Below are 26,737 nucleotides of genomic sequence, written 5' to 3' on the forward strand. Positions count from 1 at the left end.
CAAAGAATGCTGGACCAATGATTCTAATAAAGATCCTCCTTGTATTATCATTAAGTGCTTTTTAGATGTGTTTCCTGTATTATGTAATACTTGAAGAATTTGGAGGGTTCCAGGTCATTCAGGACTCTGGAAGAAAAAAGTATTATCCTTGCAGATGGCAGGGGCAAATGATGGCAGGGTTGAGATGAGAGCCTGCTCTGTTTTATTAACCATTCATTTTCCTTTCTGGCCAGCCACTTTCTATGAAATTATAAAATGCCTTTGTCATTTGAACAGTTGCACATTCGTTATAAAGCCAAGCAATTCTGATTTATGACTACATAAGGATTTACAAATGGCTTTACTTTCGAAGGACTGAGAAGGCAAAGAACTTCCCTAATTCAGCACATTTTTCTTTCCAATATATATCCTTGTCCTTTTGTTTTTGAAGGCATTAAAGCTGCAGATGCAAAAGAACTCAAACAAATCGCCTCCACGCCTTCATTAAACCATGTTTTCAACGTGGCCAACTTTGATGCAATTGTGGATATTCAGAATGAGATCATCTCCCAGGTGTGCTCCGGTGTTGACGAACAACTTGGTGAATTGGTTAGTGGAGAAGAAGGTGAGTGAATGGCTCAGTGTTCCCCTGTGTTCGTCTTTTCCATTATTTGGTAGCATTTATAGCTTTACAGGTATTCTAAAAGTAGGCACATTTACTCAAACACATCTGGTGATTCTCCAGGTGTATACTCCATCATATGGCTTTTCAGTAACTCAACTTATCATTTGCATTGTTCCCCCTCCCTCAGTAGAATATGAAGTAAAACATTTATATCATTATAAAGTTCTTAAAAATCTTTTTTGGACAAGTTTGACTTGTTCTTTTTCTCTGCGACTATTTTGTGCACGTTGAATGTCCATAATTATGCTATCCATGTACTTGCTTTAATGGTCTTACACTCCTGAAGTAAACACTGACAGGCCGGGAGGACATGTATCTTAACATTAAGCAACATCAGCTAGTGAGAAACAGTGTTCTCACTGGTGAAACAAAAGGCTTTTATATCATCATTATCATCATCCTCTGCATGTTTTCAAAACTTTTAAAAAATACTTCAAGGATCAGCCAGTTTGATCCTTCCACATCTGGAAAATCTTCCCACTTTTATCAGTTATTGCTTCTAAATACATGGGAGAAAGAAAAGACATTTCAGAAGACATTTCATAAACATCCTTTTGGCCATTAAAAAGTTACAATTTCCATGATTGTTCTCCTCTTAGCCTGAGAATTGACAAGGGACTAAAGATAAATTCTAAATAGCTACTTCTTCAGTCTTATAAACTCTTTAATCTCCAAACCCCAAGTATTTTGGCAACATTTGATGGCTGTAGTTCTGTTTCAGAACCCCTTCTCATTACTTCATGGGCTCCAAGCCTCTTTCTTTGTTTTACTGCCTAATGTCTGATTCTTTTGCTCTACGTGATTGCAAAATTGATCCCCTCACCCCACTTTCTCCCGATCAACCTCTCTTTACTTAGTCTTTTAAACATTCTAACGCTGCCCTGTCTTCCCTGGGGTGCATGTGTGGGGATAGACCAAACGTCCATCCTGCCACTGTTTGAACTCGGCTTGCATAGGGCATGGGGCTGCTTTGCAGGTGTTCACTGTGTTCCTTGGGGCCTCTCTTTCTTCCTGGCTTGGTCCGTGGTTTTATCTCTGCGTCACTCAAAAGTTTTGGCCAAACATCCAGTTGGCACATCTGTTGTTTCTCTCTGCTCCCCACCACTTGTCACTTTTTAGAAATCATTTTTATGCACTCCATATGATTACCTTTTTGAAGAGGCCATGAGGAAATTTGTGCCTGTTTGATCATCCACTTCTTGCAGGATGAAATTAAAAAAAAAAAGGAACTGTATATTCTGGGAAGTTGATTCTATTGACAAATGTAAAAGTGTGAAAATTTGATCTGAAGTATCTTAAAATACTACATATTACCTGTTAAGTACCTCACTGTCATATTATCTGTTAAGTACCTCACTACATTCTACATTGCATAAGGATAGAAATGTTTTAGATGATCAATATTTCCTTGTTAGTGTACATGTTATAAAACATTGAGTCACTCTTGGTGGCATTATGAACATTTTTTTCTTGGCTTGAAATAAGTGAGAATAAAATTTTCTAAAATTAGAAGAACTTGTTTAAGAGCTGCTGAATCCTTTATCTTTCTTACTGTACTATAAAGTGTCTTTTAAAGATTATATTTTAGCCTTTATAGTATCATTAAAAGAGAAAAAGAATTGAGTAAGTCATTGATTTAACAAATATTTATCAAGTGCCTACTTTGATACCTAAGAATAAAGACAATGAATAAAATATCAAAACCAGAATGGAAATCTTGGTTCCAGAGAATTAGACATCAGACATCTTATTATTAATGTCTTCCAACAACTTTCTTTTCCGCTAATTTTCTCAGGGCCCTGACTAAAAATCAGGCACTGAGTCTCTTTTGGTTGTGGATAGGTATAGGTGGAAGTAGAGAGTTGGAACTAGGCAGCTCTTCTAGACTAATTCATAATTAATTTGGATAAGGAGTATTGATTGTCCAAACCTAAGGGTTGCATCTCACTATAGTTATTTTTAATTAACTAATTAGTTAATTAATTAACTTATTTATTCTCTACACACAACATGGGCTTGAACCTATGACCCCGAGATCAAGAGACATATGCTCCTCCAGTTCAGTAGGCCAGGTGCCTCTGCATCTCACTGTTTTTAAGTCACTGTTCGGCTCGTTACTTTGCAGTTATTGAACCTCCTTCAAATTTGGTTGCCACAGAAGTTTCATCAAAATACATTAAGCTAAGTTGGAGTCCATCTCCTAGCCCAGTGACTGGCTATAAAGTCCTTCTTACACCAATGACGGCTGGAAGCCGACAGCACGCTCTCAGTGTGGGTCCTCAGACCACCACGCTCAGTGTTCGTGACCTTTCAGCAGACACAGAATACCAGATCAGTGTTTCTGCCATGAAGGGACTGACATCCAGTGAACCCATTTCAATAATGGAGAAGACTCAACCAATGAAAGTTCAAGTGGGTAAGTGAATAGGTCTATCATTGGGTTTAGTATATGTGATGGTCCATTGGACAGTATGTCTTACTGGTTCAGGTTTAGTTTTAAAATATTTTTAATAGTTTTCTTTTAAATAAGTGTGCTTATTAAGAAAACCAGGTATCTATATTTAATAATTAATTTATATTGTTGAACTTTAATGGACTTTTTTTCTTTTCACAGAATGCTCACGTGGTGTGGATATAAAAGCCGATATTGTGTTTTTGGTTGATGGCTCCTATAGTATTGGGATTGCAAACTTTGTTAAAGTTAGAGCCTTTCTGGAAGTTCTCGTAAAAAGTTTTGAGATTTCACCAAGTAGGGTACAGATAAGTCTTGTCCAGTACAGCCGGGATCCTCATACTGAGTTCACTTTGAAAAAATTCACCAAAGTTGAAGATATAATTGAAGCAATAAACACCTTCCCCTACAGAGGAGGATCTACAAACACTGGGAAAGCAATGACTTATGTCAGAGAGAAAATATTTGTGCCTAGCAAGGGTTCAAGAGGCAACGTACCAAAGGTCATGATTCTTATCACTGATGGGAAATCTTCGGATGCTTTCAGAGATCCTGCTATAAAACTAAGGAATTCAGATGTGGAAATCTTTGCAGTTGGTGTCAAGGATGCTGTTCGCTCAGAGTTGGAAGCTATTGCCTCTCCTCCTGCTGAGACACATGTGTTCACAGTGGAAGATTTCGATGCTTTTCAGAGAATATCTTTTGAACTCACACAGTCTATCTGCCTTAGAATTGAGCAAGAATTGGCAGCTATAAAGAAAAAAGGTTAGTAGACTTTGTAGAGCCAAAATGATCTCTTCATGAACAAAGCATTTTTGGTTCTAAAATTGTTGGATAATATGCTTCTCTGTTTCCTTTTAGATACAGGAAGAAGTAACTTTCCTATATTTTTTATTTATAAATCTATTGAGCTTAGTTTATTTAGCTCTGAAATATGACTTTTTCCTGGGTATGGATCATGTATTAGTGAAAAGTTATTTACCAGGAGTCATTAGATGTTTTTGATTCTAGACCCTTAAGCAGGGCTGGGCACCAGCTTGATCACACCTATTTGTCATATTCAATACAACAACCCTTAGTTGAGTGTCCTCTAAGTAGTGGATGGTGAGCCAAGTCCTTTGAAATAAAGTTGATGAGAACATAGTCCTAGAACTTTGAATTCTTCTTATGCATTCCCTTTCCTGGACCAATTGTGGGCATTGTTCCTCACAGTTAGAATTCCTTAATCTCATTTCTTCATTTGTTCAAGTTCTATTTGTCAAACTTCAGTGAACAGTCCCATCTCTTTCATTAAGTCTTCCTTAACTGTTCTAGTGCTGTAACACTTATTATCACTTCCAGTCACCCAGGGTTCATAGGTACCACTCTGATTTGTTGATAATTTCACACTCTCCTGTCTCTCCAATTCAATAGAGCAGTGTGCCTTAAACATTGGCTCTTCTATGATTTTGTCTCATGACTATTCTTTTGTTAGGAAGAATTCCTTAATCATTACTTTGAAATACTGTCTACCACTAAAAGTTAATATCTGATTGCCAAAGATTAATGGGAAAGTATTGCTGGTTCATTTTAGGTCTGTTACTATTTGAATATTCTAGTTGCAGACAGGACCATTCCATTACTGCTTTGTGTTTAGAAACCCAATTCAAATTAAATTTTAATTAATCATTTAAACAGTGTAACTTAGTATTGTTAATGGTCAAGACAAATGATCAAGACATCCTGGTAGGGTTGTAAATGAGAGGCCTTCTCTCAGTGGTCTTATGTGGAATATTTACTCAGTACATTTGTCTCAATGACTATTCCCCCAATGAACATAAGCCATTTCAGAAACATAGTCATCAGGTCCATTTTTGCTTTATAGATTTAAACATTTTTAACTGTGTCCTGTTTTTTTTTTTTTTTTTTTTTTTTAATAGCTTATGTGCCTCCAAAGGATCTTAGTTTTTCTGAGACAACTTCTCACAGTTTCAAAACTAACTGGTCTCCTGCTGGAGAAAATGTGTTTTCGTACCACATCACCTACAAGGAAGCTACTGGGGATGATGAGGTTACAGTGGTGGAGCCGGCATCAAGCACCAGTGTCATTCTCAGCAACCTGAAGCCAGAGACCCTATACTTAGTCAATGTGACTGCAGAGTATGAGGATGGCTTTAGTGTTCCCTTAAGTGGCGAGGAGACCACAGTGGAAGGTGAGATGGGGTTTTGGACCTTGTTTTCCAAAAACTAGCAATTTATTATAGAACCAAGTTACAATTTGAAATAACTATCTCCTCTATAGAGATGGTGAATGTCTTTGTAAGATTCAGAATCTATAAAGTATAGCTATTCATACATCTCTTTAAAAAGTGAAAAAACTTTTATATAAAAAACCCCTAGGTTTATTTTGATGAATTTGAGGTTAAGAGGTGTAGAGAACTGTTAATAACTATGACACTAACTCTTGAAATACTGCTTAAGGCCAGATTTTTCTGCCCCGTATCTCAAGAGTGTTATGTTCAAATACTTCTGAATTTTGTTTACTTTATTGATGGATGTGATGGCAAATATATTACCACATGTTTTTTCTTTTTAAAAATTGTGGTAAAATATACATAACGTAAAGTTATCATTTTAACCATTTTAGGTATACATTTCAGTGACATTTAGTACCTTCATATTCTTATGCTACCATTATCATCATCCATCTCCACAACTTTTCTCATCTTGCAAAACTGAATCTCTGTACTCATTAAAAAAATAACTCTTCGTTCCCCAACCCTCCTTACCTTCACCCCATTGCCCCTGGCAACTACCATTATATTTTCTGTTTCTATGAATTTGACTACTCTAGGTACCTCATAAGAGTGGAATTGCACAGTATTCAGCCTTTTGTATCTGGCTTATTTCACTTAGCATAATGTCCTCAAGGTTCATCCATGTAACTTGAATCAGAATTTCCTTTCTTCTTACGGCCAAAAGAGAATCCCATTGTATGTATATATCACATTTTGATTATCCACTCATCCACGGACACTTAAGTTGCTTCCACCTTTTAGCTATTGTAAATAATGCTGCTGAGAACAGGAGTGTACAAATTTTACCAAATGTTTTAAGCATTATTTGTTTAGATATGTCCTCTTTACTGATAGAATTGGATACTTTCTGATAGGTTTCATTACATTTGACATTTAAAGGATACCAAGGAATGTGGTTACAAGAAGACTAAGACTAGGTAATTACTCTTCAAGATAAATATCACAAATAATAAAAGGCATGCCAGTTTTTCTCTGTTTTTACTGGAGATAGGTGAAGAAGCTGAAACAGATGCATGAGGAAATTAAGATAGTTGCAAAGAAGAGTTTGCTAACAGGAAAGTTACATATTGGCATATCTTGCTGGTGAAAGCTAGAGAATCTTTCTTCCTCTGACAGATTTTAAAAATAAGATTGATCTATTCTTTTTGTGCATGGTTTAGGTATATTTCTATCTGAAGGCCCGCCAATAAAATAATGACCTAGGTTGACTTTTTTCCTTATGATATTTATGTTGAATAATATGGAAGTCCATATTTAGATATTTTATTTTCCTTTTTTTTTAAAGATTTATTTATTTGAGAAAGAAAAATTGCATGCATGACTGGAGGGTAGGGCAGAGGTAGAGAATCTTCAAGCAGACACCCCATTGAGTGCAGAGCCCAATGTGGGACTTGATCTCAAGACCCATGAGATCATGACCTGAGCCAAAATCAAGAGCTGGACGTTTAACTGACTGAGATACCCAGGCACCCTCGTATTTCTGATTTCCTGATGATTTCTCTGTAATGTGCACATTGTTACATGATGAGCTTGCCCCTTTTCCTTCATCACTTTGGGAGGGGGATGGGAATGTATCTCAAGAAAAAAATTTAAGTCCAGGAGGTTTTTGAGTAAAGCCAACTACATTCATATATGCTCTAGTTTTTGTTCATTGGGCTTCAACAATAGCATTTGGTAATGCGTTTCCAGTTCTACTGTCTGAGTGAAATATGAGATTTACACTTTCTTTAATAAATAAGGAAGCTTCTGATTTCAGTACCTTTCTTAAGCTAACAATTACTGAGCTCCAGCTTATGTGTCAGTTATTATGATAATTGCTTTCCATGGATTATTTCATTTAACCAATTCAATAATCCTGTACACAGTCTTTTTTTTTTTTTTTAACTATTGGGTAATCTAAGGCTCAAAATTACACATTCAGCTTCAAAACTAGTAAAGTAGTTCCTCTTGATCCTCAGCTTTACTTTCTGTGATTATAGTTGCCTATAGTCAACAACAGTCCAGAAGTAGATGATTGTCCTTCTGACTATTGTTAGAAGGTCAATAGTAGCCCAACATTATGTCATGATGCCTACATCATTCACCTCACTTTTTCTCATCGTGTAGGCATTTTCACAAGAAGGGTAAGTATAGTAATATATTTTGAGAGAGAGACCATATTCACATAATTTTTGTTACAGTATGTTGTAATTATTCTATTTTATTATTAGGTATTGTTGTTAATCTCTTAATGTGCCTCATTTATAAATTAAACTTCATCATAGTTATATATAAGAAAAACACATTATAAATAAGGTTCAGTACTATTCGTGAATGCAGGCATCCTTTGGAAATCTTGGAATATAACCCCTGCAGATAAGCAGGGGTGGGGAACTACTATATTCAAATTCAACAGTTTATTTGCCTCATTTCTTCTGGCTAATTTAGTCTTTTTCCTTGCCATCTAAAATGAGTCATGGGTGTAAGTCTGCCAACTGCCATTGGTTTTCTTAAGGGATTCACTTTCTTTCTCCCTGAAGTGGTCTACTGATGTGCTGGCTATTTAGATAAATTTCTAATTATATGTGAGGTAAATGCCGATGTATTGCATTGTGCTTTCACTCCAGTGGATTGAGAAGACAATAACCTTTATTTCATCTTTTCTGAACGTGTGGTCCAAATGGACAGTTTGCCCCTTAAATGAATAAATAATTTAAGCATGTTTACTGTCTATAAAGCCAACTGATGTTCTCCTTTAGGCTCAATGAAGATCCCATTTAAGATTGTGAGTCAGTGTACATTACCCCATTGAAGTTTAACTTCAAGATTTAGATCCTGCTAGCATTCATTAAGTACAGTGTGTTTGGTCCAGTTATTGGGTATGGTCTAATTATTCTCCAAGTCAAATGACTATATAAATTAAAAAGTTAGCTGTGGAAATGACTGGACAGTTTCAAGTGGGTAAATATGGTAGAACTGGGTGTTAGGTATTATTTTCCTACTTTTCTGGGAAAAAATCAAGTTAGAAGGAAAGCCTTGGCTACCTATTTTCAAGAAATGAAGTATTTTTATTCCTGAATTCTATGTCAATATGAATTTACTACTTAATAGAGTACTTATGATTTTAAAAGTTTACTATTAAGCACCTCTTTATCTGATTAAAAAAATTAACAATACTTAGTTTCTTTCTGTATATTATAGAGTATTTGTTGTTTCAGCATCTAGTTAATATCTGGCTAAATGAATGCTTGTAACCGGAATGTTTAATAAAAAAACTGCCTTTGGATTTGTTTAGAGAAATGTTATAATTTAGTGATCAAAGACTTAGTTTTGCATTTTTTATGTAAAATAAACTTTTTTTTTAAACCAATTTCAGTAAAAGGAGCGCCTCGAAACCTAAAGGTGACAGATGAAACTACAGACAGTTTTAAGATCACCTGGACTCAAGCTCCAGGGAGAGTTTTAAGGTACCGAATTATGTATAAACCAGTTGCTGGTGGAGAAAGCAAAGAAGTTACCACCCCTGCCAATCAGAGGAGGATAACACTTGAGAACCTGACTCCAGACACAAAATATGAAGTATCTGTAATTCCTGAATATTTCTCGGGACCTGGTTCTCCGTTGACTGGAAATGCAGCCACGGAAGAAGGTAGGTGAAATATGCTGACTATATGGTAACAACCCAGATCTTGGACCTCAAGGGGTCCTGTAGGCAGCTATCCAGACACTACAGGCCATGAGACACTGTCTCAATTATCTGAGTATCTTAGACGGTAGTCCTTTTAGACGTGGGTTACTCAAATTTTTGACTTACCTATGACAGCAATTTTTTGTGTCAATAGGACTCAAATGCTATCATATGGCCTAAATATTATTTTAAAAATAATATTATTAAATATTCCAATATAAATTGAAGGATTATTAGGGTTTAAAAATCAAACTGCTATGTACTGTTGAAACAGATTTCTTCAGGAAGATTTTAAAATAGTAGCCTGTTTTTATTTAAATGGCATAGTCAGACTCCCAGGATAGATTCTGATATTTGTTGCAAATTATTAATGTTTAATATTTATTTCAATGAGAAAAATTAAGGCATTTCTAATTTTCATTTTATTCCCTATCTTTAAAGTTAAAAATAACAACAACAACAACAGCAACACAACATATTAGCAATAGTGAACAGTTATTGAGTACTTACTTGTGTTAGGTTCTGTGCAAAGAGCTTTTCATATATTATCTCATCTGATCCATGCACAGAGTCAATGGAATTGTTAATATCATCCTTTTTTTATAAGTAAATCAAGACTAAAGATACTAAATTGTAACTGGGTCATGCTGCTGATAAGCAGTGCATCTGAGGCAGGCATTCATAAGGAATATCCATTCCCTGCTTGTCCTCCATCACTGCTCCCTGCTTCCCTCCCGGGAGAACCTAGCTAAATAGCCTTTCCTGCAGAGACCCTTTCTCTTTCCATCTGCTTTCTTCCTCTTCTCTGCCCTGCAGGAAATCACTACATTTCTTTTTCTCTTTCTAGTTGGGGATATAGGGCCCTTTGTGTGGGGACCATAAAAAGAACCAGTGACTCTTCATCTTTCTGTTTTCTAGAGTGAAAGTGGCTAGCTGTTCCGTGCCCAGTGGAGAGTGTCACAGGGTTGGGTGGCTTCACACCCTTCAGAGATGACATGACCACTCTACCAGAAAAGTCATGAAATGCCAAGCATCATAGTTGCAAAGGGATAGGTAGCCCCTGAGTTTTACTCAAGGCAAGACCTCACTAGGGCTGTTTCCTTAAGTTTTTTTTCTAGGGATAGCATTTGATCATTAATTATTTTTATCACATCAGTGTATTTCTAGGCTTTCTCGGAGGTGGTAAAAAACCTACATTGTGATACTAATCAATGTATTTATAATCTGTAGCGCTTTTGTTCCACTTTCAGGGAAAAGACTGTAGTTTTTAATGTCAAAGATAGTAATGCAAAAGATACTAACCTGCATAAACACAGAAGAGGAATTGGATGCCTTTTGCTTTGTTTCTCCCAACACTCAAGACCCAGTTTAGAAATGCTGACGCTCTGTTGCTTGTCAACAGTTGAAATTGCTGTCGTACTCCTCAGGATATAAATTTGATGCAGCATGCGTGCCCATGCCCATGCCCATGCGCGTACACCCATGCACACGTGCGCGCACACCCATGCACACACACTTAAAGCAACAAAGTGTTTTTTAAGTCATTTTATTAAATAATGAATTTTGATGTTGTTGTTTTTTTAATGAAGTTAGAGGGAACCCAAGAGACTTAAGAGTGTCTGACCCTACAACATCAACTATGAAATTATCTTGGACTGGGGCACCAGGGAAAGTGAAACAGTATCTCGTCACATACGTCCCAGCGGCAGGGGGTGAGACTCAAGAGGTCACTGTGAGAGGACATACGACCAGTACTGTGCTGAGAGGATTAAACGAAGGGACGCAATACTCCTTATCTGTGACGGCCTTATACGCATCCGGGGCTGGAGATACCCTTCATGGCGAAGGAACAACCCTGGAAGGTAATAACTGTCATGTTTTATAGAAATCCCTGAGTTTGTGATTGCATTTAGGAAGCTGAAAACATTTGCGGAGAATCAAATCTAGAAATGTGCTATCCTTTTTCTTAAAAGGAATTTGTATTGAAAAGTAAGTAACTACAAAACTGCCTCTTTTTCAGAGACGTAGAATGTAAGCCGTTGTAAAGAATTAAATTTGAGGGGCGCCTGGGTGGCTCAGTGGGCTGGGGCCTCTGCCTTTGGCTCGGGTCATGATCCCAGAGTCCTGGGATCGAGCCCCACATCGGGCTCTCTGCTCAGCGGGGAGCCTGCTTCCTCCTCTCTCTCTTTCTCTCTCTCTGCCTGCCTCTCTGCCTACTCGTGATCTCTGTCAAATAAATAAACAAAAATCTTAAAAAAAATTAAATTTGATCAGGGAGAGGTGTACTGAGGAGCTGAGTGCATTAGAAGGCCATAGAAATATGTTCTCAATGCCATGGTCTAGTTAAGGGAGAATAGGTGTGTGACATTCAGAGTGAGAAGTGACCTTGGGAAACATCTGTGGATGAAAAGGATTTGGGTTGCCCACAGTAACCCAGCAGCTTCCATCACTAGGAAAAGAGAGGAACCCTTTCTGACTCTGAGTCTCTCATTCACCATGCATAAAAGCATTTAGTTTGAAAAATATGAGGATCCCGATTTCTGTTTTGTTTGCTTCTAAATGACCTCTGAAATTCAGTTCTGTGTTAGAAGTTTGAAGTATTTAGCGAGAACCACCAACAAGACTGGAGCTGTGTCCTTTGTTTTCCAGACTTAATTGTCAGAGCTCTTCGTAGTTCTTAGAATCTTTTGAAATACAGTGGTGGCCTGCATTTAACTCACCGCAACTACAAAATAAGTTGTGTAAGAGGGAGAAAATGTAAATTTAACCTAGCCACAATAGGAATGTTATGATGTTAAAAAGAAGTATCAGTGGATGGTTAAGATAATGAGTCAGTACCATAGTTGGGGGCCTAAATGGGAAATCAGGCCTTGTTATCACCATCTTTTATATGACCTATTTCACATAATTATAGGAAGAAAATGCATCTGAAGTATCTTTTGTGATGCGAAGTCACGGTGACTTCAGGTAAAATATCTGTCAAATTTGGAGGATCCAGGAGTTTGGAGCTTTGTAGATGTTGTAATTAATAGGGACAAGGCCCACATTAGGCAGTTTCCATTAAAAGTACAAGATTTAGTCAAGAATTAAAAACAAATAGCCAGAACATATTCTAATCAATTCAATCTCTAATAGTAATCAAGAATTTACTTTTAATAATCAATGAAATTTATTTTGAGAAGATGATTTAAATGAAAGATTAAATACCAGTGTGTAAAATACTGATTACTAGAAGAGTCCTGGTTTCATTACTTAGCCATGTGACCTTGAAATGGTTCCTTAACCGCTTTGAGCCTCAGTCTACCCATCTATAAAGAGAGGATGATCATCGCTTCTGCATCCCAGATTTGCTGTGGAGATCAAATGGGAGACTGTAAGCGAAACTTTTTGGAAACTGTAAAATGCTATAGGTATATAAAGTTCATCAGGAGGAAATGACATTCACTTTAGAATCGATATTTAAAAATATGGCTTTTGTAAGTAAGTATTTAAGAGATATTGATCAGCTACACTAATGATTTGAAAATAATAAGAGATAGTGGTGGAAACTGCCTTAATTATAGACACCTAATCCGGCAGTAAAGCATGTAATCCTTGAATCCAGAGCAACATCCAGAATTTCTGACAAGTTTGTTCTTCTGTTCTGACCCTTTGAAGTTCTCTTTCTCTTGTGCTTCCCAAAGGCTTTCAACATAGATTGTTTACAGGATTTTGTTTTAGGGATAAACTTTTGAGCTTTTCTTTTTTCCAGAATAATTGTAGGTAATTCTTGTTTGTGAAAATTTCTCTCTTGTAAGGAATATCTTGGAAATGCTCTTAATAGTTTTCCTTCTTCTTGTACCTTTCAACCTTCTGATATTCTTCTGCATTTTCTTACTTTAAAAAATATATTCATACTTGGGGTTAAAAATTAGGCATTTTTCCTCAGAATGATATATTAATCTTTAGAAAACAGAATACACATTTTAATTTAACAGCAAACATTCTACAGGCTTTGATTTTTCTGGTGTATAGCTAAACTGTTTATAATTGAACTGAACTGTTTATCGCTTTGCAAGTAGTATAGAAGATCTACCAACGTGTATGCATATGTGACTATGTACCCATGTGCACACACACACTTATTTGATCAGAAATTACCTCTGAGTGAGACACATAGGTAGTAAAAGAAATCTTAAAAAATTACCGTTTTTCCATTTCCTGAGAAGGAGGGACGCAAGATGATTAACTATAGTTAATTGATAAATAAGTTGTCATAATACATTTTTTCCACTTGTACCAAGTCTCTTTACTACAGTGAAGGGTTACATAAAATGCTGCCAGCCTAATTTTATGAACATATTTATCCCATTGCATTATGTGTGGTAAACTTCACAAATATGTAAAAGCGTAGTTGTGACTAAATTAAAATAGTAGAAGATTTTAGCCCCTGGTTATTCCATTTTATTTTATTGTATTAACTCAGCCAAATCCACATACCATATACAGGAATAGGATATGATGGTAAATGCAGGGAATGGAAAGCCAGAAACAGAGCCAGGCAACTGCTTTTGAGGGCCGCTGTTTTTCTAATCTGTTTTTCTCTTGGGAGAGAAGGTGGTAAGAGCAGACCCTGAAGGAATGTTTCTTCCATCCAGAGGCATGGCTTAGCCGGCAGGAGCATTCTGTAGGTTAAAAATTTTATAGATGGCCTCAAGTGCATTCTATTCAAATCAACAAACAGGAAAAAAACAACATATTTCTTGTGCTCTACAACTGTCCCTAACTTGAATCTATTTCCTAGTTTGTTGAAATGTAGCCAATGATCAGAAAAGTCCCCTGTCCCTGGAAGAGAGATTTATTAGAATTGGCATTGGGGAAGTTCATGGTTTGCTCTAGTATTGTATGAAATAGAATCACAAAGGCAGTGTTTATTACTATTTCAGATCCAAACTTTAGAGGAATCTGAGCACACACTATTAGGTTTGATTTATGTTGCCCCCCCCACCTCCCCGTGTTGTTTTTAAAATAGATTTAATGTGATTACTAAAGGACGGTTGTACATGTAAGTGTAGTTGAGGTTGTGATAGAGCTTTTAGTTGTCATTGTTAGTGTGTAGAGACAGGAAAACCTGCTCTTATAAACCTTGAAATGAATAATGCTCATTTTAATTCTGAGATTTTACCACAAATGAATGAAAATTTCAGTTTGGGAATAATACGGTTCTTTTTGTTTTTGACTGTTGGTTCTTGGCTATGGAAAAGATGACTCTTTAAAATTTCCTTTGTTTTAGTTGCTATAGCAACCTGCCAATGTCCTAGACACAGACAGCTTCCTGTACATCAAACCAAGCTCACTCTGCTGACATTTTGTTACAATGAGGTTTTTAGCACTCATAGGAATTCCTCTGCAGGATGTTGAGTAACATGGGGCCTCTCCAAGATGGACTAAATAAGGTCTCTGTTTCCCTTGATTTACTGCTATCTCATAATTTGAAAGATCATACATTCTGGGTATAACAAGGCTGAGATTTCCGGGGAGCTTTAGCACAATTGTCAAACAGCAACTCATATTTCCTTTCCTGTGCATTAATGGCTCATAGGAGAAATATGTAAATCACATTGGGGACATAACAATTACGGAAGAAATCTCATACAGACTTTGAGGTTGAAGGGTGATTTAATTGGTAAGAAGTTTTCAAGAACTATGTATTGCTTCATGTAGTTGTTGCTTATCAATAGTGAACTTTGTACTTTGGAATGGTGACTCTAATTCACTGGGGTTGTAAATCAAGTGTGTTTCCACATAAACGTGGAAGCAGGTTTTCTGTATTCTACTGTGGAAAGTTGGATGACTTTTGAGCTGAGCTCTAACGGAAAAGACAAATTGATTTAGAAGAGGATTTACATTACATTTTCAATTTAACTTCTATTTTTGAAAGTGGTATGTGAAACTCAATGAAAGCCGACTGGAACAATTTACACAGTTTCATTTCATTATGATTAATTTTTCAGTTATCATCATTGGCTAATTTGTGTTTTAATTATATTTGAATTGGATGATGATTTGCTTTTCAGAAAGCAAATGGAAAAGGGCTAAGGAAACATAGGAAAGTTACTTAAATGAGGCATTAGTTCTTTGGCCTTGTATGTGGAAAAAAGTAGAAATCAACCCCTTGTGGATGTTCAGATCATGAGAAATGCACCTGTCTAAATTACCTCTCACAGTAGTAGCTCAGAGATGCATGTGAGCAGGCATGAGAAAAATGCCTTTTGAATATATCTAAATATGGTTCATAATCAGGGCAGAAAGGCTGATTATCAAAATTTCAAAAAACTGATGAATTTTGTGTCTTAATGTATGACAGAAAAGAATGTTATTCCTTATAACTAAACTGGTACTATACCAGGGAGAATAAGATAGCTGAGGAAACTATTGAGAAGGGTAAAGTTGAAGGCATACCATCATTATAGAAGAGAACTTATTTGAAATGACTGCCAGAAATTCTATTACCGGAAATTAAAATAATATACAAAGCATAGGCATATACCCCAGGACAGCAGAAAACAGGTACTAATTTATTTTAGCTTATTATTTTATTTTATTTTATTTATTATTATTTATTTTATTTTATTTTATTCATTTTATTTATTGAAAACAATGCCACTTATGTGAAGTCCTGAACAAACTGAAACATTGTAAAACAAACTTTTATAAGTCTTGGGGGAGAGCAAAAAGAGGAACTTGAGGAAGTTGGGAGCCTTTGCTAGAGCAGAAGTGGATGCAGGTTCTGGGAAGCACAGTGACAAAGGGGCAAAAAGACTACTGGATTTGGTTCCTATTCACTGGACCTGTCAATGGTTTCTGCTGTTGAGACACAGTAATGCCTCTTGCAGAAGCTATAGGCTTGTCTTCAGACATCTTTCCTTTCTTCTTCTTCTCTCTTTCTTTTCCTTCCCAGGTTCTCTAAAAAGAAATTCCCAAACTCAGTCTAACCAAACCCAGCCAAATAATCTCTTCCTTTGTTATGGATGTCCACAGTTCCTTAGATTAAGGACAGAACCTACAATTCAGTATTTTAAACCAAAACAAATGCTTGGCTAGATACCACTTGAGTTGAACCTCATTCACAGGAAAATGTGGTCAACTCTTGAACAAGAAGCATGTGTTGAGAGACATTTCCTTCTGAAACAGGATGAAGGGGAGAAGAGAGTAGTGAACATCCCACATGTGTTATGGGATGGAAAGGATGTGATGAGAAGATCTGATCAACTTCTCAGGTCCCTGAAGGTCAGCCTTGAGACATTCGACTAAAGGGCAATTAGTCATGTGTGGTCATACATCCACACAATGTATAAACCAACAAACAGTCCCATGCAACAACCCTGGGCCCAACGATGTTGATCAGGTTTGCCCTCACCACACCTGTTCTGATTTTGAAGGAGCCTCATGTCAGAGTGAAAGCAAGCATGAGGGTTTCTTCCTGCACCAACCAATCACATCTTCCAAGTAAATGCTTCCCTAGGCCTCAGAAAGGAATAGCAGAAAGAAGGGAAAGGAAAGAAATGAGAAAAGAATAAAAAATTGTAGGGGAATGAGAATAATAGAGATTAAAAATAAAAGATATTTATCTATTTGTTTATTTATCTTTCAGAGAGAGAGAGAGAGAGAGAGAGAGAGAGCCTACAAGCAGGGGAAGTGGCAGGCAGAGGGAGAAGTAGGCTCCTTGTAGGGAGCCTGACATGGGACTCGATGCCAGGATCCTGGCATCATGACCTGATCCAAAGACACATGTTTAACAGACTGAGCCACCTAGGTGTCCCAAGAATAACAGAGATTGAAAGATGTTTTAGGAAGTATCAGTGCTTAGGTGTATCTCCAGATATTTCAATTTAGTTGATTTGGGCAGGGCCCACTCTTTTGGGAGGGCCCCACCAAACCCAGGTGATTATTCTGTGTATCCTATCAAATCTAGTCCATTTATTTTGTCCCAGGGCCTTAGGAGGTGACATAGCCTCCTGCTGGTGGCCTATGCAGCTAGATATACACCAGGTCTTAAGACTAGCTTGGCCGCTCACTGCCTGCCAATTGTATTACAGGGTACAATTCAACTGCTTCATTTTTTTGTAATCCAATATTTGTCCAAGCCAAGATTCCATTTAAAAAATATTTTTTAAAGGTTTGTGGGTCTGATAAAATTTACTTGTCATGAGTACATCATATTTTCAAAATTCTTGGGTGTAATGTAGCAGGTAGAATACCCAACCCTCTAGCTTTTTTGAGAAAAAAATGTTTATCAATGTGTTTGATGATGGTATAAACTTAATATTCTTTTCAAACTGACTGACTGACACATAAGAAGCTTGTTGAAACAGTTTGTCTTTTCAATCTTGGCTTCTGGATAGAGGTGCCTTTCTTCTTTCATTGGGTTCCATATTTCTTTGTTACTAACATGGAATGTTGCAATGCCAGGGTCTGTACATAACGCCTTTGAATGTCACAGGCAGATTCTATAATTTTTTGAGGATTGTTTTCTGTAATTTAGAATTTTCTCAGTGCTCACTGGAATTATCGTTGTCATGCCATTAATTAGAACTTCAGAATGTTTTTTAGTTTATACTTCATTTGTATTTTTTTTTAAAGTGCTTTTAACCAACTCTTTTTAGGACACTGATAAACCTTGCAAACATCTTTATTGAAATTTCACTAGTATTTTGTTCCAGCTTTACAGGTTCTGAGAGTGTTAAAACAGTTGATTAAAATCCATGGGAATGCATGTCTGGTGAACTAGGCTCCTTTTGTTTGTAGTCCAGAAATATCTTTGTGAATGTATTTTTGCTTCAACCACAATTCTTTTCCTATTATTTTCTCACAGTGGAACCATTAGCTTGTGTTTGTGAGATTGATGTCTGTTGTCATGGAAATAAATAATGACACAAATTCAGCGCTATAGAACGTAGGGAGGAAAACGGGCTGAGAAACACAATCTTGAAGCAGAGGAGAAGCGGAAATGATTGTAAACTCCTCCATTGTTAATATGGAACATAGTCCCCACAGTCTCGATAACTTATTCATCTTAGACTTTCTTGGAATGTCATCAATGCCATTTTTAGCTCATTTAAGTTCAGTCACTTTCAAGTACAATGATTTTACAATGGCTGCAATTTCTAACTGCAATTTAGGCTCTTTAGAAGGGGCACATGTGAAAAAAAAGTACACCAAACAAAGAAAACGTGTGCTGCCCATTTTAAAACTTAGAGACCAGTTGCTGGGATATCAGTGATCAAAACAAAATAAGACATAAAAGACGACAACCAAACTGGATCAAAGCAATAGTTTGTTTATGTTCCCGTATATAGAGAAAAAATAAAGATATGTGACCATTTAAGTAGCCCATACAGTGAAAGAAGGCCTTCAAGTGAAAATTAGCATCACATACTGAGGGAGCAAAGTCAGTATTCTCTTGAAAATAAGTATTCTTGGTTTCAGTGAAATATGTAACTAATTTCCCTCCAGAGATGAGATGTCCTGTCAGCAGTTACAGTTATTTATAATGGAGTTAGAATTTTCCATTTGTGCTTGGGGTCTGGTAGGATACCCAGCTCCTGTTTTATTTATCTTTCCCCTCTAAATCCTACAATATGATAGGTTTCTGTCTACCCAGATTTCTTTTTTCTTTTTCTTTTTCTTTTTTTTAACTTATCATTATCTTTACTCCTCGTGTTGAAATTTAGTGGCTTAATTATGAGTATTTTTAAGGTATTCATTTTTACTCTTTAATTCATGTAAAATAATAGTCTTCAGAAATCTTGTAACAGCTTTATATATCATTTGCTTCAATTTACAACAATTACTGATGAAACGTATGCTGTAGAAGCAGATAGTTTTATGTTTATGTCATGCTGTGGCATGAACCCTAGTGAAGGTAGCCAATATAAAGTGACCTGTGTATTTATCTTATATTTAAATGATGGAAAATGAGGGTTTTATTGGAAGACATCTGTGCCTCCTATTAAGTTGAGGTTTCCATATTTTTCCATTTGGGTTGTAGTTTTTCTTTTTTCTTTTTTGAATTGAAAGAGCCAAAATTTAGTAGCAGACATTTTCAATCAGCTAGAACAAGTGGTGTGTTTTGTTTTGATGACTAATCGCTTTAAAGTTTTCCAGAAGAATTGGTGGTTTTCGTTTCATCAGAGTTTAGCTATATTGGAGGTTTGTACTTCTCCTTTTAAATTGCATGAGCAAATAGAGTTTTCACCAAAAAATGATGCTGGAATTAATTTTATCAAGTGATATGAAATTGTTGCAATTGTCATAGGTCATACATTGACACTGAGCTTATTTAAATTATATCAGAGAGTAAAAGATGACTGTAAAGAAGTAAAGATATTTGTGAACAATGGGGTATGTTATAAAGTAGACTGACATAGGATGAAATTTTGGGATTAGATGCCTTTTTTCCCTTTGGAGAACAAATTTTTTAGTCACCTACTCTTTCATGTTTGGATGGCATTCTTGTCCTGAAGGGCCTTCCCGTCTGAATGAACATGTGGAGATCAGGGTGATAGGTGGGAATCAGAAAGGATTCTAGAGTTTGATTCCATCAATCTGGTCCACTGACAGAACAGGACGGATAGCTCCGAAAGAAGAAATGGGCAACTTTAAACAGAGTTTCAGTTCAGCAAGTTAGGATGTCCACTAGGATGAAGGAATATTTACATACCTAGTAGACATGGAAAAATGATTACCCTTTAATTTCTATTTTAGAACGTGGTTCACCTACGGATTTCGTTACTAAGGATATCACCGACACATCAATTGGGGCATACTGGACATCAGCTCCAGGAATGGTTCGAGGTTACAGAGTCTCATGGAAGTCGCTTTACGATGACATTGAGACTGGAGAGAAAAGTCTTCCCGGAGATGCAATTCATACTGTGATAGAAAATCTGCAGCCAGAGACCAAATACAAGGTTTCAGTCTTTGCAGTTTATAGCAGTGGAGAAGGAGAACCTTTAAATGGAGAAGCCACAACTGAATGTAGGTAACATCACGAGTGTGTTTAGGTGTGTGTTGGTGCTACCGAATGGCTATCAGCTCAAGTGACAGTGTAATCACTTGCCTTTAGTTTTTGTTCTATGATAAATGGGGATGAAAATTTAAGACCTTTAAAGATTGTGGTTTAAATTCATGTTCGTTTAGTTCACTTAGTATAAAAATTATATCACGTTTTGAAATATTGAATCCTGTTCAACTACCTATATTTGTCTCTCTCTCTGCCTTTTTTTCCTGATAGGATGATCAACTAGATAAGAAACTCAACTAGTGAAAAGATCAGGAGCCATGGAGACAAAGAGACTATAGGCCCATTTACAGCTGTATGACTTTGGGCAAAATTCAGTTTCCTTATCTGTGGCTTACAGTCTCAGAGTTGTCTAGAGGATTAAATGAAATGACAATGTGCAAAGCACCAAGCATAGTGCCTAGCCACTTAGAGTTGATTGATACATGAGAGTGGCTACTGAGACTGTGATTATTATGTACCCAAGACCAGTCCTAGAGACTTGACTTCATCCCTCTTGTATTTGGTAAGGTTAAATCAAAAGTCCACTCAATATTCTGGTGGCTCAGATTTACCTTAATGTCATTAATATTCTTTCTCATGAATAATTTAGAATGACTTATAATCATTTAGTATCAGCTGGTTGGTGAAAGCTGCGCCAACGTTCCTTAATTCTCTTCCCTAAGAAGCTGTTTGTTAAGCATATAAGCATTTCTAAGAATTTATAGGAGGAAAGTTGATTCCTTTTGTTCTGGGAGGGTTTTAGGAAAAGGGAACAGGATGGGACATTCTTGCATTTCCTTTTATTAAAAAGAAATAGAGGGGCACCTGGGTGTCTCAGTGGGTTAAAGCCTCTGCCTTTGGCTCAGGTCATGATCCCAGGGTCCTGGGATCGAGCCCCGCATGGGGCTCTCTGCTCAGCAAGGAGCCTGCTTCCCTCTCTCTCTCTCTCTCTCTGCCTGCCTCTCTGCCTACTTGTGATCTCTGTCAAATAAATAAATAAAATCTTAAAAAAAAAAAGAAATAGAGGGATTGAGGGATTCTTCTGGTAATGGAGGGGAGAGGGAAGTGCCGTGAGCAATTTCAGATAAGCCCCACATCCTGATTTTCAGTTGTCCTTAAGTTGAAGTCTTTTGGTCTGAGTTGTCTGAAGAACTCCTCTCTCTCCTTTTTTTTTTTTTTTTTTTTTTAAGATTTTACTTATTTATTTGACAGGCAGATCACAAGTAGGTAGAGAGGAAGGCAGAGAGAGAGAGAGGAGGAAGCAGGCTCCCCGCTGAGCAGAGAGCCTGATGTGGCGCTTGATCCCAGAACCCTGGGATCATGACCTGAGCCGAAGGCAGAGGCTTTAAGCCACTGAGCCACATAGGCGCCCTCCTCTTTTTTTTTTTTTTTTTTAAATCACTGGCAAACTCAGTAGGATGTGTCTAAATTAAAATCTGTGTCAAAATTAACTGGATTAAAAAAAAATCAAACTCCTTACTTGAAATTTAATATGTGAAAAGGCCTATTTCTCAGATAGTCATATGATTGGTTCCCCTGGTAGTAAATGAAATCTCATGTCTGAATATATTGGCTGCTGTAGTTTAAGAATCTGGCAGAAATTTATTTGTTGTAAAGAGAAGTCAGAGGCCAGATATGACACATCTAGCTAAATTTATCTGTAGGAGTAAAGATGGAATTCATGTTGTTGAGCAGTTATGAAAGTATATATATTTAGAAGGAAGCTTTTTCAAAAATTCTCCACTATTGTGTCTTCTTCCAAAAAAACCAAGTCTTCAGATATATAATTGGGATTGAAAATCCCCACAAAGGATTTCTTGTAGCCAAATGCAAATATGTTAGCATAAATCCTAATAAATAAATAAATTTTCATCTCTAAGAAGCTGAACCTCTAAGAAATTGTATTTTTTGGCTAATTGATTGATTTACCTTTAAAAGTAAGTGAAGAAAAAGGCATTTTTAAAAATTGGAGTGGATTAGGCAGGAATGAAACTTCTTTTTTTTTTTTTGAGTTTTGTTTCTGTGCAAACTGCTCAAACATCTAAGCAGATAAGAGAGAAGGTAAGAACCTTTCTTGTGCTGCTACCATTTTGTTGTGTCTTATTTTGCTCTCTTCTTGGGAAGTATAGCAGTTTAGAAAGTGCTTGAGAAATCTGAGTCAGATGTGGTATGTAGGTGGCAGTTGAATCGTAATGTATGGATAAGTGGACAGAGTCACTAGGTCATGCTCTTAGAGTTTCTTATAGACTTCCAGAGGGACATTTTGGGAATATTTTCAGGATTGCTTTTACCTAAAACTCAACAATATGGTACACAGACTGTTGATACAATGAAAACCAGGGATTGTGGCTAGAAAGCCAGCAGATGAGAGCCTATCTATTGGACTTCCAGTTTATGGCAGCTGGTTTAGCTGAGGTGCAATGGGTGTTGGAAAGCATCTCGTGAAAGTTTCTAAAATGTGAAAAGAACTTAGAGTGTGAATGCTGCACCATTTTATAGTGTGTGGCATATGTCAGGGAGGTGAAAAAATCTTGATTTTTACTCATGGGATGCCAATGAGGCTTTCCCCCCCAATATCCAAAGTTTTCCATTAAAACTAGGGTAAGATATGTTGTACCTTATGCTTGCATAGCTGCTAAGATTTTCTTTTGAACACTGATTCGAAGCAGTTTGCTTCTGAGGCGCATGATGTAGGGTTTTTTTTTCTTTCATACTTCTTGTGCTTAGGGAGTTCATTGAATTTCTTGGATCTGTGAGTTTATAGTTTTATACAATTTGAAACTATTTAGACCATTATTTTTCTCAAATACTTTATTACACCCCCACTCTCTTTAGGTACTCCAATTATTCTGTTTGAAATTACCACATAGTTTACTATTGTGCTGTTTGGTTTGTCAATCTTTTCTTTTTCTTGCATTTTGTTTCAGATAGTTTCCATCACCACGTTAATAGTTTCACTAATGTTTCTTTCTGCAATTTCGAGTCTGCTGTCAATACCATCCTATGTATCTTTCATCTCAGATATTGTACTTTCCATCTCTAGAAGTTCGGTTTGAGTTTCCTTTATATGTTCTATGGCTTTACTTAACATGTCTACTATTTCTTCTGCCGTCATCAATGTCTGGAATATAGGTGTCATAGCTGTTTTCCTGTCCCTTGTGAATAATTATGTCCTATATGCCATTTCTGGTTCTGGTTCTTTATATTTGATTTTTCTTCTTCTTATGGGTTGTCTTAGCTCCAACTGCCATAACAAAATACCAGAAACTGATGACTTAAACAACAGAAATCTGTTTTCTCACATTTCTAGAGGCCAGAAGTCCAAGATGCAAGTTCTGGGAGGATTTGACTTCTGATGAGAACTCCTCACTTGCCGATGGCCATCTTCTTGCTATATCCTCACATGGCCTTTCCTCCTCTCTGCATATGCGTTGGGGGGGTGGTAAGAGCACGCTCTGGTGTCTCCTCCTCGTTTTATAAAGATTTCAATTCCATCAGATTAGTATTGTACTCTTGAGACCTTATTTAATCCTCATTACCTCCCGGAGGTCCCATCACCAAAGACTATCACATTAGAGGTTAAAGCTTTAACAAAGGAATTTTGAGGAGACACAGTCATTCAGCCTATAACATAAGTCATATTTTTTCCTTCTTTGTGTGCCTGGTAATTTTTATTAGACGCCAGACTTTGTGAATTTTACTGTGCTGGGTGCCAGATATTTTTACACTCTTATAAATATCCTTAAGTTTTGCTCTGGGATTTAGTCAGTTACTTGGAAGTAGTTTAATTTTTCTCAGACTTTCATTTAAGTTGTGTTAGAACTGGACCAGAGGATCTTTTAGTTTAGGGATAACTCTGCCTCATTACTGGGTCATTACTGGGGACCTGCCATGAACTCTAGGAATTAATTGTTCCTTCTGCTCCTTTTGGGTGGTTCTTTCCCTAGTTTTGTATAGTTTCCTTGTGCATATGCACTGATTAGTATTGGGCTGAAGACTCCAGGAGGACCTCTTGCAGATTTTTGGAGCTCTTCCCTCTGTTACACCATCTCCTCTCCAATATCTGCTCTGCACTTCTGGATGCCTTGGACTCCCCGGACTCACAGAACTATCTCCTCAATTGAGTGAGATCACCAGGCTCCATCTGGTTTCTCTCTTCCTAAACTGGGGCTGGAAATTCTCTCTAAGCAATAAGCCAGGACAATTATAAATCTCACTGTCATATTTTTCTGTCTCTCAGGAATCACTGTCCTATATTGTCCAATGTCCAACGTTTTAAAAATGTTGATATATATATATGCATATATATATACACATATACACACATACATATGTATGTTTGTATTTAGTTTATTCAGATTTTTTAGTTTTCAAGTGGTCCTTCCCTTTTTGAACATGAAAATTTCTCATATGGTTAAGAAAAATTCTTTGCAGCATTTCCTTTAGTTTACTGTCTTTGTATAGAAAATGCTTATGACCTTTGAATGTTAAGATTAGATTACTGAACTGAGTGAAATGATCTAGTTTATAAACGCTATGTAAAAGGAAAGAAATGTGTGTTGCTTATTTGTGGATGTGGGATGATCTGTTTCTGATACAGTTATTGATAATTGTGAGATATTAGTAAAAATTACTTAATAAATAATGTTATATATTTATGAAACATTTTTTACATATAGCATTTCCTAAAACATTCAGTGTGTACCAGTTTATCTTTAGAGCTCTTGAGATATTTTTATGTGCTAGAGTTTCCTACTCTTTTCTGTTCATAGTTTTATATGACAGTGGCTGTCAGAAAGAATAGTGTTAAAAATAGTCAACTCTGGCTAGTCATTTATGGACTGTACCCTTTTCTGAAAAGATCCAAATGATATTTCTGACCCTAAATTCATGATTTTTAGTATTCCCCACAGCATGATAACCACAAGAATTATTTACAGATGGAAATACAATAAAAATTTGAAAACCTCATCTCTGGAAATGGATGTTTTCTTTACTAAAGTCCCTAGAATGCAAAAGGAAATCCGTGCAATAAGAACTTCCATTTTTTAGTTATTAGCTAGGTAGAGAGCAAACATCTTACTGTGATCTCACTGAGATTAGGCTCACACGCCATCATGAATTTATGAGAGATCGTACTGCTAAAAAAGAACATAGTGTACATATTTGAGAAACCAGATTTTTTTTTTTCATGTAAATGGGAAAGTAGACATATTTATCTTCTTTCATGGTATACATTGTCATCTTCCTTTTATCTCACAGTATCCCAAGATTCAAAAATCTTAAAAGTGGATGAAGAAACGGAAAACACAATGAGAGTTACCTGGAAACCAGCACCTGGGAAAGTCATCAACTACCGGGTTGTGTATCGCCCCCGTGGGGGTGGAAGACAAATGGTTGCCAAAGTGCCACCCACAGTTACCTCAACAGTGTTAAAACGACTTCAACCCCAGACTACATATGACATCACAGTTCTCCCAATGTATAAGACAGGAGAAGGAAAGCTTAGGCAAGGATCAGGCACAACAGGTATAAAATAATAATTTTTTGGGAGTGGGGAAGAATGTTATATTTAAAGGAAGGTTTTCATACATCTATTTATTTGTAAATGTCTGAAATTAATTCTGTAATAAATTAAATTATAATAATTAGATAGGATGCCTAATTAGCAGTCTATTTTTTACCACCCACGTTCCTGGTAAAATGACTCTACATATTAATGTTCTAATGCTAATCTAATCTCAGTTGTGAGAATTATTTATGTGTTCACTTGGGTAGCACTTGGTTATCAGGATTTTTATTGGGTATTATATCCTGTGCTACTTGACTTAACCCATGAGATAAATACACAATTTGAAGTGTGGTGTATGTGATAATTCTCATGTATATCACTTAGATATTTCTAATTCAATTTCTTATTGCAGGGGGGAATAAAAAATCCAAAGCTTAGTCTTATGGATAATGTTTTAAAATCTTTTTATCTTTACAGCTTCTCGATTTAAGTCACCCAGAAACCTCAAAACATCTGACCCAACCATGTCGAGCTTCCGAGTGACTTGGGAGCCTGCCCCCGGGGAAGTGAAGGGTTATAAGGTCACGTTCCACCCCACAGGGGATGACAGAAGACTGGGGGAGTTAGTGGTTGGACCATACGACAATACAGTTGTTCTGGAGGAACTTAGGTAGGAATGAACTATATTGTTTTTGTTAAAAGATTGAATAATTTATGGAAATTAGTAGGCCTTCCACAGATAATCACTTGGGTGTCTGTTTGCTAGTGGAGGGTTTAGAATCAATGGAAGTTGCTCTCTTATTCTTGGACTTGCTGAAGTTGAGGTTAGGGTTCAGAGGCTAGCAGTTTTTGTAATGTTTTAATGACTTTTGTTATTAAGTGAGCATGAATGGCATTTTTTCAATAACATCCTGCTTTTTAAAAATTAATGTCTATATTATACGATTTCACCTAAAGCAGCTTGTCCTTAGCCAGGTCCATGGAAGTATGGGGGTTCTTGTGCCTTCTGGAAAGGCCCAGGTGACTCACACTGTGATGCTGATTATGAATCTCCTACCAGGGTGGGCCATGTGAGAGAGAAGCAGGACTTTGTGCTTGGTG

General features: G+C 36.7%; 1 protein-coding gene across 2 annotated transcripts in view; it reads left to right on the plus strand.

Moving 5' to 3' along the window:
- Positions 1 to 26,737, plus strand: part of LOC111152194 (collagen type XII alpha 1 chain) — a 120,215-nt gene that overhangs the window by 16,701 nt on the left and 76,777 nt on the right. For both annotated transcript variants that reach the window (XM_022510586.1, XM_022510585.1), the window contains 9 exons: positions 431 to 604; positions 2,790 to 3,080; positions 3,279 to 3,881; positions 5,036 to 5,308; positions 8,769 to 9,041; positions 10,670 to 10,942; positions 19,827 to 20,099; positions 25,387 to 25,653; positions 26,114 to 26,306. In XM_022510586.1, coding sequence (XP_022366294.1) covers positions 431 to 604; positions 2,790 to 3,080; positions 3,279 to 3,881; positions 5,036 to 5,308; positions 8,769 to 9,041; positions 10,670 to 10,942; positions 19,827 to 20,099; positions 25,387 to 25,653; positions 26,114 to 26,306 — 2,620 coding nt within the window. The remainder of the gene's footprint in view (positions 1 to 430; positions 605 to 2,789; positions 3,081 to 3,278; positions 3,882 to 5,035; positions 5,309 to 8,768; positions 9,042 to 10,669; positions 10,943 to 19,826; positions 20,100 to 25,386; positions 25,654 to 26,113; positions 26,307 to 26,737) is intronic.

This window comes from Enhydra lutris, unplaced genomic scaffold (assembly GCF_002288905.1).
Source record: "Enhydra lutris kenyoni isolate GAN:26980312 unplaced genomic scaffold, ASM228890v2 scaffoldscaffold28, whole genome shotgun sequence".
Lineage (NCBI taxonomy): Eukaryota > Metazoa > Chordata > Mammalia > Carnivora > Mustelidae > Enhydra > Enhydra lutris.